Source organism: Lithobates pipiens, unplaced genomic scaffold, assembly GCF_037356315.1.
Source record: "Lithobates pipiens isolate NorthernLeopardFrog02 unplaced genomic scaffold, aLitPip1_a1.2 Scaffold_16, whole genome shotgun sequence".
NCBI classification, from domain to species: domain Eukaryota; kingdom Metazoa; phylum Chordata; class Amphibia; order Anura; family Ranidae; genus Lithobates; species Lithobates pipiens.
This window is the reverse complement of record NW_027507748.1, coordinates 217,029,287-217,041,581: the sequence shown is the minus strand read 5'-3', so window position 1 is coordinate 217,041,581 and position 12,295 is coordinate 217,029,287. Positions and strand designations below refer to the sequence as shown.

At 42.9% G+C, this 12,295-nt stretch overlaps 1 protein-coding gene across 1 annotated transcript in view; it reads right to left on the bottom strand.

The window, feature by feature from the left end:
* Positions 1–8,094: 8,094 nt before the first annotated feature.
* The window catches only part of GPATCH3 (G-patch domain containing 3), a 26,408-nt gene continuing 22,207 nt past the window's right edge, over positions 8,095–12,295 (bottom strand). The window contains exons 5-6 of the mRNA XM_077481033.1: positions 10,991–11,118; positions 8,095–8,584 (exon numbers count right to left, since the gene is read on the bottom strand). Coding sequence (XP_077337159.1) covers positions 8,419–8,584; positions 10,991–11,118 — 294 coding nt within the window. The 3' untranslated portion in view covers positions 8,095–8,418. The remainder of the gene's footprint in view (positions 8,585–10,990; positions 11,119–12,295) is intronic.

The window sequence follows — 12,295 nt, the reverse complement described above, 5'->3', positions numbered from 1 at the left end:
CTGTAAAGGTGAACTTACACTTTAAGAACAAACCTACAGAAGCTATCTTGTTTGTAACCCGGAGACTGGGATAGATATAGATTTATATCTATATCTATCCTAGAATGTAAGCTCTAACGAGCAGGGCCCTCTAATTCCTCCTGTATTGAAACTGTACTGTCTCTGTCCTCATGTTGTAAAGCACTGCGCAAACTGTTGCCGCTATATACACATATATATATATATATATATATATATATATATATATATATATATTGGACTTGCGCTTCTTATAGTTTGAATATACTTGGAAACGAATAAAGCCACTGAATTAGCATGATAACAAGCAGTTATCATTTTTACAGGAATAGATCAGATGGACAACTATGTATTTTGCTCAATGTATATTAGCTTTAAAGGAAAACTACTTTTCATTGAAAATAAAGTGCAAGTTTGAGTCAGATACCATTTCCAAAGATAGGCTCACACCAGAGTAGGAATTCAAGGGTCTAGAGTGGAAGCAACAGGGAGAAGCCTGAGCATCCAATAGAATGAGCAGGTCCCCACATGCACATGGGGGCATACCTCTATGCAGTAGGCAGATGAAACAGAAGACTTCTGGCTTTGACATCTGTGACTAGAGTGGAGGTAGACCTTGGTCACCTACGAGGTACTACTGCAGTAGTTGATGAAGTTTGGGGTTCCTCTGCTTCATGCACAGATCTTTTGCTTCGAGGCAGGTGCGCAGTCTTAGCACCAGATGCATCAAGAATTACATTGTCAAGGGCAGGACCAAAGAGAAGCCTTGATTGGCAAGTGAATCAGAGGTTCCTTGGGTGTATCCTCAATTTCCCAGGCACATAGCCAAAGTGCCCTACACATTAGAGCAGGGGTGCCCAACCAGTGACCTGCGGAGCCCTCTGATGTGGCCCGCAACTTCCTTCTGTGGGATGGCGGATTGGCAAGCCCAGATCACGAGTTGCAGACCCGCCATCCCAGAGCATCTGTGTTGTTAATGAATCCAGAAAAGCAAGCAACTGTGGAGCAGAGCTGTATAAGCTGATGCTTCTTGTATAGCACCGTCTCTTGCCAAATGCACTCTGCCTGGAACAGCAACAGCAGGCGATATCGGAATGGAAGACTGTTATTAAAGATCAGTTTATTACTAAAATTGCAGTGTATATATGGGCATATTTGTACAGTGGTTACTGGGCTGTTTCAAACTGATCTGCAGGTGCAGTGCAGTGCACCTTTAAGTTACCTGCACTGAGGCATAGACTTTTGTTATTACCCGCAGGTTTGGTGAGCTTTCAGAAAGTGTACCACACCTGCAGGATATAATAGAAGTCTATGGAAAAGTGTAGCTAACCCACAGGAAAGACACAGGTGCGCTGCGCTGCATTAGTGTGACAGTCTTGTCTTTCACACAATCAGTCTGACCCAATCGGACTCTCCATTCACCTCTAGGAAATGGCAGATGTAAACAGATTTGTGTCCTTTTACACCCGCCTACCTTCAATCTGATTCGCTAAAAAAAATATAAAGCCGAAGGGGATCAATCCCCTTCCGTCTGGGCAGATCGGAGGACCCATAGAGTAGAGTGAGCTGTGTCCGTGTCCACTCTGCAGGGACCTGTCATCCACCTGCTCTGTTAATTGTGGCCCGCAAACGGTTACCAAATCGCTTAAGTGGCCCTCGCTCTTCAAAAGGTTGAGCACCCCTGCATTAGAGCATACATCACCCCCATGCAAGACACAAACTTAGATGTTTGTAAAGAGGCCTGTGTGGGCAGGTTGTATTGAGGACTCCTGTATGGCTTTGTCTCCTAATGTTCACTTAAATTACATCTTGAGCTGTGGTTTGTTAACCTTTAACATAATGTGTCTCTCTTTCCCCTTTATTTGAGGTTTCATGTGGGAGGACCATGTGGTAACTGTCTAATGGGTATGCATTGTACAGTCTAGTACACACTAACTAAAGCCAACAGCTCAGGTCAGAGCCTCTGTGCTAACGATCCAACGTTAGCACAGCGATCTTCCCTGCTGAGCTATTGTGTTCTAACAGGGAGATGCCGCGGCCCCCCCGTGCTGGCTGAGAGCACTGATCTGGAGCGGTTTTCCAGCATTCTCATCTGACAGAAGCCAACTGGCTGCCATACACCGATTCAGTTTTTTTAATTATCAGTGGCAGCACCGGAGGAAGGAGAAGACTAGACGGAGAAGACCACTGGAGGAAGAAGACATTTTCAATAAAGGACTTGTTAAAAACTGTCTCTTGTGTTTCGTCACACTACACTACTTTTTTTGGTGAATGGGTAGGGGTTTGAAATCTTAGCAATATTATATAAAAAAAAAAAAAAAAGTACATAAGTATTCCCAGCCTTTCCTCAATACTTTGTTGATTCACCTTTGGCACCAATTACAGCCTCAAGTCTTTCTAAGTATGATGCTACAAGCTTGGCACACCTATTTTTGGTCAGTTTCTCCTATTTTTCTTTGCAGGACCTCTCAAGCTCCATCAGGTTAGATGGAGAGCATCGGTGCACAGACATTGACACCACCATGCTTCACTGTAGGGATGGTATTGGCCAGGTGATGAGCGGTGCCTGGTTTCTTCCAGACATAACGCTTGCTATTCAGACCAAAGAGTTCAATCTTTGTTTTATCAGATGGGAGAATTTTGTTTCTTATGGTGCCTTTTACTGAGGAGTGGCTTCTGTCTGGCCACTCTACCATAAGGGCCTGAATGGTGGAGTGCTGCAGAGATGGTTATTCTTCTGGAAGGTTCTCCTCCCTTCACAGAGAAATGCTGGAGCACAGTCAATGACCATTGGGTTCTCAGTCACCTCTCTGACCAAGGCCCTTCTCCCCCCAGCTGCTCAGTTTGGCCAGGCTGCCCGTTCTAAGAAGAATCCTGGTGGTTCCAAACTTCTTCCATTTACCGATGATGGAGGCTACTGTGCTCATTGAGACCACCAATGCTGCAGTCATTTTTCTGTACCCTTCCCCAAAGCTGTGCCTCGATACAATCCTGTCTCAGAGGTCTACGGACAATTCCTTGGACTTAATGGCTTGGTTTGCGCTCTAAAGAGCACTGTTAACTGTGGGATTTTATATGGACAGGTACCTTTCCAAATCATATCCAAACAACTGAATTTACCACAGGTGGACTCCAATCAAGTTATAGAAACATTTTCAGGATGATCAGTGGAAACAGAATGCACCGGAGCTCAAATTTGAGTGTCATGGCAAAGGCTGCGAATATTATTATTATTATACAGGTTTTATATAGCGCAAACAGTTTGCTCAGCGCTTTACAACATGAGGGCAGACATTACATTTACATGACAATTTGGTGCAAGAGGAATCAGAGGGCCCTGCTCGTTAGAGCTTACAATCTAAAAGGAAGGGGCAATTGATACAAAAGGTAATAGCTGTGGGGGACGAGCTGATGGAGGAAGTAAAACAGTGTTAGTTAGAAGCAGGATAGGCTTCTTTGAAGAGAATGGTTTTCAGGGATCGTCTAAAGATGGATAGATTAGGGGACAGTTTGGGGTAGGGAGTTCCAAAGGATGGGAGAAGCTCTGGAGAAATCCTGGAGGAGAGTATGGGAGGAGGTGACAAGGAAGCTAGAGAGCAGGAGGTCTTGAGATGACCGAAGAGGGCGGTTTGGTTGGTATTTTAGGACTAGGTCAGTGATGTAGCTGGGGGCAGAGTTATGGATGGCTTTGTAAATTATTGTTAGTACTTTGAATTTTATTCGTTGGGTGAGTGGAAGCCAGTGCAGGGATTGGCAGAGAGGGGTGGAGGACACTGAATGGCTGGTAAGGTGGATGAGTCTGGAAGCGGCATTCATTATGGGATGGAGAGGGGATAGTCTGTGTAAAGGTAATCCAACGAGGAGGGAGTTGCAGTAGTCGAGGCGAGAGATGACCAGGGAGTGAATTAGAAGCTTGGTTTGGTGGTGTCATTAATTAAAAAGGGGCATATTCTGGAAATGTTGGGGAGGCTCAGGCGGCACGATTTGGACAGGGCTTTTATGTGGGCCTGAAAGGACAGTTCGGAGTCTAAGGTTACCCCTAGCACCCTGGCATGTGGGGATGGACTGATAGATGTGCCATTGATCTTGACAGAGAAGTCAGGCGAAGGGGTACGTGGGGGAGGAAATATTAAGAGCTCGGTTTTAGATAGATTAAATTTGAGGAAGTGGTCTGACATCCAGGCTGATATGTTATTAGATCAGCGATGCGTGAGGAGATTGATGGGGTGAGCTGAGGGGTAGAGAGATAGATTTGGGTGTCATCAGCATATAAATGGTAGTGAAAGCTATGGGAGGCTATCAGCTGACCCAGGGAGGACGTGTAGATCGAGAATAGTAGAGGTCCAAGGACAGAACCTTGGGGGACCCCAACGGAAAGGGGAGTTGGAGAAGAGGAAGTGGAGTTGTAAGTGACACTGAAGGTGCGATGAGATAGGTAAGATTCAAACCAACGGAGAGTGCAGCCATGCAAATTGAGTTTTTTGAGGAGGAGGGGAAGGTCAACTGTATCAAAGGCAGCAGAAAGGTCCAAGAGTAAGAGTATGGAATAATGACCATTGGTTTTGGCTGTTAGTAAGTCGTTAGTGAGTTTTAGGAGGGCAGTTTCTGTGGAGCGCTGTGGGCGAAATCCAGACTGAAAAGGATCGAGAAGGTTATTTTCAATGAGGTGGTTGCTCAGTCGGTTGTAGACTAAACGTTCAAGGAGTTTGGAGGCAAAAGGGAGTAAAGAGATGGGTCTTAAGTTGTTAAGATTGGTGGGGTCTGAGGCCTTTTTTGGTATGGGAGTGACTAGTGCATGTTTTAGAGGGTTGGGGAAGATGCCAGTAGAGAGTGAGAGGTTGAAGATGAGTTAATGAGTGTAGGATTGAGTCAGATGGTGACCCTAGTATTTGAGAAGGAATACTTATAAGCCTTTACAGAATTGCACTAATTAAGTGATTAATGTCCATACACCAAACAGAATGTGATCCAATAAATAAAAAGAATCCACAAGTGATGGAAATATAATAGAGATAGATAGATAGATAGATAGATAGATAGATAGATAGATAGATAGATAGATAGATAGATAGATAGATAGATATCTCACCACCATCCACCACCTTGAAGAGTGTGATCCTTGTTGCCGCCGCCAAAGACAAAAATGCTGGCTTACCAGCTTGCATAGACACCCCCCCCCCCCCCCCAGGACAGTGATGGCAAACCTTGGCACCCCAAATGTTTTGGAACTATATTTCCCATGATGCTCATGCACGCTTCAGTGTAGTTGAGAATCATGGGAAATGTAGTTCCAAAACATCTGTGGTGCCACCGGTTTGCAATCACTGCCCTAGGAGGTCAGCAACACTTGTGGCTATATACCCAGCCAGGGCCTTTAATGTCATCTAAGGATGCGCCTGCAAACTGATCATCCTGACAATGTTGTCATATGCGTTACCCAATATATAGAAGGCTCTACATAGCATAAAATCATTTACAAACTTTATTACGCAAACTTATAAAATTGCACTTACATCAGAGAAGCATAACACATATACATATATATATATATATATATATATATAAAAAGGCCTTAAAATCAATTACACACATCAGCTTTTTCTTCTGTTCGCTCACTTTGCATTTTATAAAATTTATTAATTTTATTAAATATATTTTAATTATGTTTAAGTGGAGTTCCAGCCCCCCAAAAAAAATGTGCATGAAATAAAAAAAAAAAAAAAAAAAAAAACTTACCGTTTTATGCCTGTTGCCATGTGGTCCTTTGAAATCTGTCTCCTTGGCTCCCGACGTCACTTCCCTTGGCACCTCTGCTCACTACTGCTCCTGGGAGATGTGTCATTTCCCAGGAGTCAGTGGGCTGCGCCGAGGGCTAGGTTACCATACCAACGGGGCGGGCACTTCTGATGACGCACGTTGTCATGGCAACCTGTATGCTTTACAGCACTGCTACGGCACATTACTGTGCATGCGAGAGAACGGGCTGGTGCATGCTGGTCCAGCAGCAGCACTAACCAGGAAAATAGTGATTGTGGCCTTGACAAGCAAAATGGAACATTCCAGGGATGAAAAAAAAAATAAAAGACATTGTTTGATCGAACGTTGATCGCTAAACAGTGAGTCATATAAATAATAGCATTTTAAATAATATAATTGTACAAAAAAAAAAAAATTCATAGTTGGAACTCCACTTTAAGGGGATTGTAAAAGGATCACATTTTATTTTCTAAAAATACCAAACATGTTATTCTTGCCTGCTCTGTGCAATGGTTTTGTACACAGCACCCCTGATGCTCCTCTTTTTAGGTCCCCTGTGGACACTTCTGGCTCTTAATTCCCCCCCTGCTTAGTGCCCCCCATGCTCCTGAGCCAGCTGTGTGTGTGTAAACAGTGTGGCTCAGCCCTGTCCCCCTGCTACCTCCTCACTGTCTGTGATTGACAGCAAGTGCCAATGGCTCCCGCTGCCGTATCTGAGCTAATGAAAAGGAAGAGAGCTTCACCTTTTGCACAGGTACTTCTGGGGCTTGTTAAGGTAGAATCAAAAGAGACAAGGATCCAAGTAAACTATAAGTTCTGTTAAAAAATGCCTTTCTAGTTAAACCCGCCCAAAACATTTTTTTTTTAAAAAAAGGGGGGGGGGGGGGGAGGGGAATTGCTGCATAAAGTGAATGGAACCCACGTATTGGCTTTGTGGCTACCATAGCAGGTAGAGCTTACAATGCAATTTGCTAAAGTAACATGTGTAACTGACTAGGGAAAGACCACTCTTCCCCCCCCCCCCCCCCCCCTCCAAATAAATGCGAAGACTTGACCTGCCCATTTTTTGCTATTCAACACTGTGCTACTTTGACTTTCTGACTGCCAGGACATACAAACGCTCCCCAAATTACCACTTTTGGAAGTAGACACACTAAGGTATTTTGCTGAGAGGCTTGTGGAGTCCATTTTAGATTTTTACCACAAGGTTCTGGAAAATGACTTCTGGATACAAAAGGATGGAGTTGATCACTTCCTGAAATTTTAGAAAGGATGCAGTTCTTGTAAATACCAAAGCATTGTATAGAGCTAATTGAAAGCAAAAAAGTAAGCCAATTAGATATTTCAAGCACCTTAGGAAGGCCACTATAGGCTCTACAAGCCTGTGCTCAAATTCTTGGTGGCTGTGGTTGCATTGCGCTACTAGTGCTAGCCACATCGCCAGCTTGTACTGCACTGCTGATGCACGCCACTTCACCATGAAATACTGTAGTGCTGGTGTCTAAAAGGTCAGAATGTGCTACGCTGCTGGTTCTGGTGCTTGGAAGGTCACCAAAAAAGTAGTGCAGTGCTTGTACTTGCACCCTGCTGCAAATAAGCATAATTCGTTTTTTCTAGCAGCTCAGCAACATGGGGTCGGGTATGCCTGGTTTCACCATCTGAGCCATCTGTCAGGGTGACGCTGCTTTCTACAGGTTTATATTCTGAGCATGATTCTGACAGTAAGGCCCCTCCTTCGGTCTTATCTGTCATGCTCAGATTCCTGTACGCCTCCTCACTAGTGTACCTTTTTTGGATATTTTTCACTATCTTTACAAGTACCTAGTGGCGACTATGGGGGGGGGGGGGGGGAATTAACTGCTAGCGCTAGCAGAGATCAGGCTTGATCTTGCCAACACTGCAGTTTTGCATACAGTGCATCAGAGGTGGCAGTGATCAGAAAAGTTATACTGACAGTTGGGGGGGGGAGTGGCAGGCAATCAGGAACTGGCGCTGACAGTGATCAATGATACATACTGTACTAATGACAATGGTGTCGGGGCAATCAAGGGGTTAAATATGCCTAAGGTGTATCTGTCTTTCTCCTTGAATGAAAAGAGCTCAGGGTGAGAAGAACCAGCCAGATCCTGGGTCTGTGTTTACAACCAAGACACAGGGCTACAGCCAATCAGGTACACAACTAAAAGTAAAATCAATGGCTGAAACCAGCTGACAAACCTGTACTGTAGCCAATCACAGCATGAGTCAGCAGGGGGTGCACACTACAGGTACATTGCTGAGCCTGCACCTGCTTGCAGTACAGATACTGTGAGCAGGTCAGAGAGTGGTTAACGTTTTAATAAATATACAAAAATCAATACAAAACATTAATATAATGTTATCAATAGTAAATAAAACACTTTGTGTATATAAAAATATATACAATAAAAATAGTCACAAAAGATTACTGCAATGCTTGTGCAAAAATCCACAGTGCTGCTCCTGAAATCCAAGATGCATTTACAAGACTCAGGTTCATGCCCAGAGGCTGTACAGGATATCTCCGGAACCGTATTAAAAGCAAATGTTCCTTAAATCAGCAATCATTGTGGACTGATGTATTAACTTCATGAAGTTCTAGACACTCAAAGTCAAGGAATTTTTCTAATTGTTCATCTGTACATTACGATGCTTCATAGAAGTTGAGGGCATACGTCGCAGCAGTGAGTCTCCAGTATCCTCTTCTTTTGGTTTATCATAAATTGTGGAAATGAAATACTTTGGTTTTTTTGGTGCCGAGTTGAATGTTGATAGTTTTTCTCCATGATACCTGTGAAAAACAGGCAATTACATTTACAATCCATTCATACCTATACTCTAGTTACTTATAAGGAATCAGTCTCAAAACAAATACCTGTATGAGAAACCTTATTGCAAAGTGGCAATCTCATGACCTAAGCACAATACGAATTACAGGACATTCATTTTTATGTGAATGCTGAATAGGGTCAGTGTTACTGTCTGGTAAATAGTATGTGGCATGGAGTCTGTCTTCTCACATGAGTTTGAGACAGATTCTTTGCATTTGATGTTGCTATATCAACCACTTCTTGTCAGTGGGTAGCTTTCTCCCTTGGATGACTGGCTGTTAGGCCCCTTTCACACTGGGGCGGTGCGGGCATCGGCGGTAAAGCGCCGCTATTTTTAGCGGCGCTTTACAGTCGTTTTAGCGGCGGTCTGCGGGCGCTAGCAGGGTGGTTTTAACCCCCGCTAGCGGCCGAAAAAGGGTTAAAACCTCCCGCAAAGCGCCGCTGCAGTGGCGCTTTGCCGGCGGTATTGCCGCGCTGTCCCATTGATTTCAATGGGTAGGAGCGGTTTAGGAGCGGTGAATACACCGCTCCAAAGATGCGGCTAGCAGGACTTTTTTCACTGTCCTGCCAGCGCACCGCTTCAGTGTGAAAGCCCTCCGGCTTTCACACTGGAGGGAAAGGGGCCGGTTTTTTTCAAGTGCTACACAGGTGCTATTTTTAGCGCTGTAACGCCTGAACACCGCCCCAGTGTGAAAGCAGCCTTAGAGTTAACTTTCTACCCCACATTCCTTTTGCTACCAGATCCTTTTTGATGCAATACCTCCCAAGTCTTTCTGCCTTCTGGTGGCCCTGGCTTCAAGATTACTTCCACAATTACCTTTTTACACTTCTCGCTTCCATAGTTAACTGGCCAACCTGATCTATATGCCTGCATGTACAGTTGGCACTTTAGCATTTATGTGCTTTTTATACCCTTGATACTCCCTTGCACTTTTAAGTACCTAGTCTTAACAGATCCTGTATTTATGTTGTATTGTCTGCCAGAATAAAATGGGGCCCTTACTGTTTATACCTGCAAGTTCCTTGGTAGGAGGAAATGCTTCAATGAGGCACATTGGTATGCATGGTTCTGCATGACTAATATAGGTAAAACTTACACAACAGCTTTGATGTGATTTCTTTTTATTTAGGAGAGTGAAAAAGATTAAAGGAACAGCGTATTAAATATTAGAACCGATGAGCATGTGACTAAACATGTTTTGTATTCCTATGATGTATGGATAGAGTCTTACTGGGTTATCATGTGTATCAGATTGCTTTTGCAGTTCATGGTGAATAATATAGAATATTTGCGAATTATATCTGAAAAGTTGATCATGGGTGTCTTTAAAAGCGGAGTTCCAGTAGTTTTGGGGTTTATTAAAAGTCAGCTGCTGACTTTTAAACACAAGCTCACCTGTCCTAGTATCCAGCAATGCGGCCGCCCAAAACCTTGGTTCTCTCCGTCTCCTCAGCGCCAGATTTACAAGTGTGGGCACCTGGCTGTGACAACTTGTAGCTCTACAGCCGTGTGCGCAAAAAATTAATTTACCTGCCAAATGTGGCATAGAAAAGGGGGGGGGGTTGCATGGAGTGCTTAAAAGAAGAAGTTTATTTTTGTGGTGGTATTGCTGCTCCGACGCTGTGACTGGCCGGAGCCACGTTGACGTCACTCCTGCGCATACGAGCTGGAGCCGCCACAAACAGCATGATGACGTTAGCAGCGACATGCTCAGTGCGCCGCTCGGTGCCAGTCTTTTGCAAATATCTCCTAAACCGTGTAGGTTTAGGAGATATTTGTTGCAAAAAAAAAAAAATAATAATAATAAAAAAATAAAAATAAATTGCCATACATGAAATTGTAAAAATTTTAGCAGTATTAAAAATGACTTTTCCCATTTCAATCGAAAACCATTCTAATCTTCTAAAACTCAAAAATGTAAGATGGCGACCTATACACAGTTGGCATACAGAACACTTCCAGAAATGTAATTTCCTGCACTGATACAAGTACAATTTTGGGCATCTTCTGCAACAGAAGTTTCATTTTTGGTGAGATACTCCAAGTGTTAAATTGTTCTACAGGGATGCCAATACTTCCATTTTTCACACTCGAACACCAGAAGTGCACCAGGTGATAATGAGTACCCCTTTAGTGTCCAGGAATCAATCTTGCAAGAACATAGCAGAACGGACAGATTTTTCTTCAGGACAGACACAGGTAGGACTCTCCTACAAAGTTTAGTAAAATCCTTGCAATGTACATAGATCTCCGAGAAGTGATTGTTTTTTCCAATAAAATTGGAGTTACAGATAAGAAAATGACACAAAAAAGGTTTAACAATAAGGAATAAAAAAAAGTTTATAAATTTTATTTGTGGACATACCCAAAGCCACGCTTGCATTTTGGATTCTGTCCTTCATTCTCCAAAGCCTCTGGTATTCCTAAACCCTTGGCACCAAGTCCTGTTCCCTCCATCCAGCCATGACGCTCCAATACCCTTCGCCCAACTCCCTGTAAAAAGAGCATAAGATAAAGAATGAGTGGATGGGCAAATTGGAGGGTGTGTGTACTTATCATTCACATAACACATTTCATATAACACAAATACAAAACCATGAGTAATTTTTAAGTGCAACTATGACCAAAATACAAAAAAAAAATAAAAAACATTACAGGGTGGGGGGCAGAACAGACTCCAACAGATCATGCTATCCAGCAAAAGTGGAAGTTAGAGGGTTGAGAAAAAATTTACCGCGGTCAGGGGTGTTTACAATGGTTAGTATTTATTCATTTTTTGCAACACCTTTAACCCAAAAAACACAACATTGCTGGAACTGCTTAAAAACGCGTTAGCTGGAGACTGGCTCTTAATTGTTACACACTTATGTAAAGTCCAGCTAACCTAAGATAGGAGGGGTGTTTCTGGCTGATAAACAGATACAAATAAAGGAATAAAAGCTTTACAAAAAACAAAAAATGCAGACACATTCAATGATTGGCAAGTTACAATTTAAAACTTAAGTTTTTGTTTTTTGGGTTTGGATACACTTTAACCGCTCTGGAAGATTTTACCCCCTTTGTGACCAGGCAATACAAAAAACAGACAACCATCACTACAATGCAACAGCACCAGCAGCCTGTAAGGCTCCTATTGAACACATTAAGTTTCTCATACAAGAATAAGGCTTCACACAACAATAAAAAGCATGTGGAAAAGAGAAAAACCAAAAACATAGTTACATAGTAGGCAAGGTCGAGAAAAATAGTCCATCAAGTCCAGCCTGTGTGTGTGATTATATGTCAGTATTACATTGTATATCCCTGTATGTTGTGGTCCTTCAGGTGCTTATCTAATAGGTTTTGTTTTAAACCATCGATGCTCCCCGCTGAGACCACTGCCCGTGGAAAGGAATTTCTTGCCTCTTACAGTAAAGAGCCCTCTACATAGTTAAAGGTTAAACCTCATTTTTTCTAATTTTAAAGAGTGGCCACAAGTCTTGTTAAACTCCCTTCCACTGAAAAGTTTTATCCCTACAAAAAAACTCCAATACAAGATCCACATCACACCTAAAAAAAAAAAAAAAATCAATCAAATAAATAAATAAATAAAATCACATGAACAGAAATATAGTGGCTCCACAGATTTCCAGAGCATACCCACTCCTAAGACATTCAATAATAGTAGGCG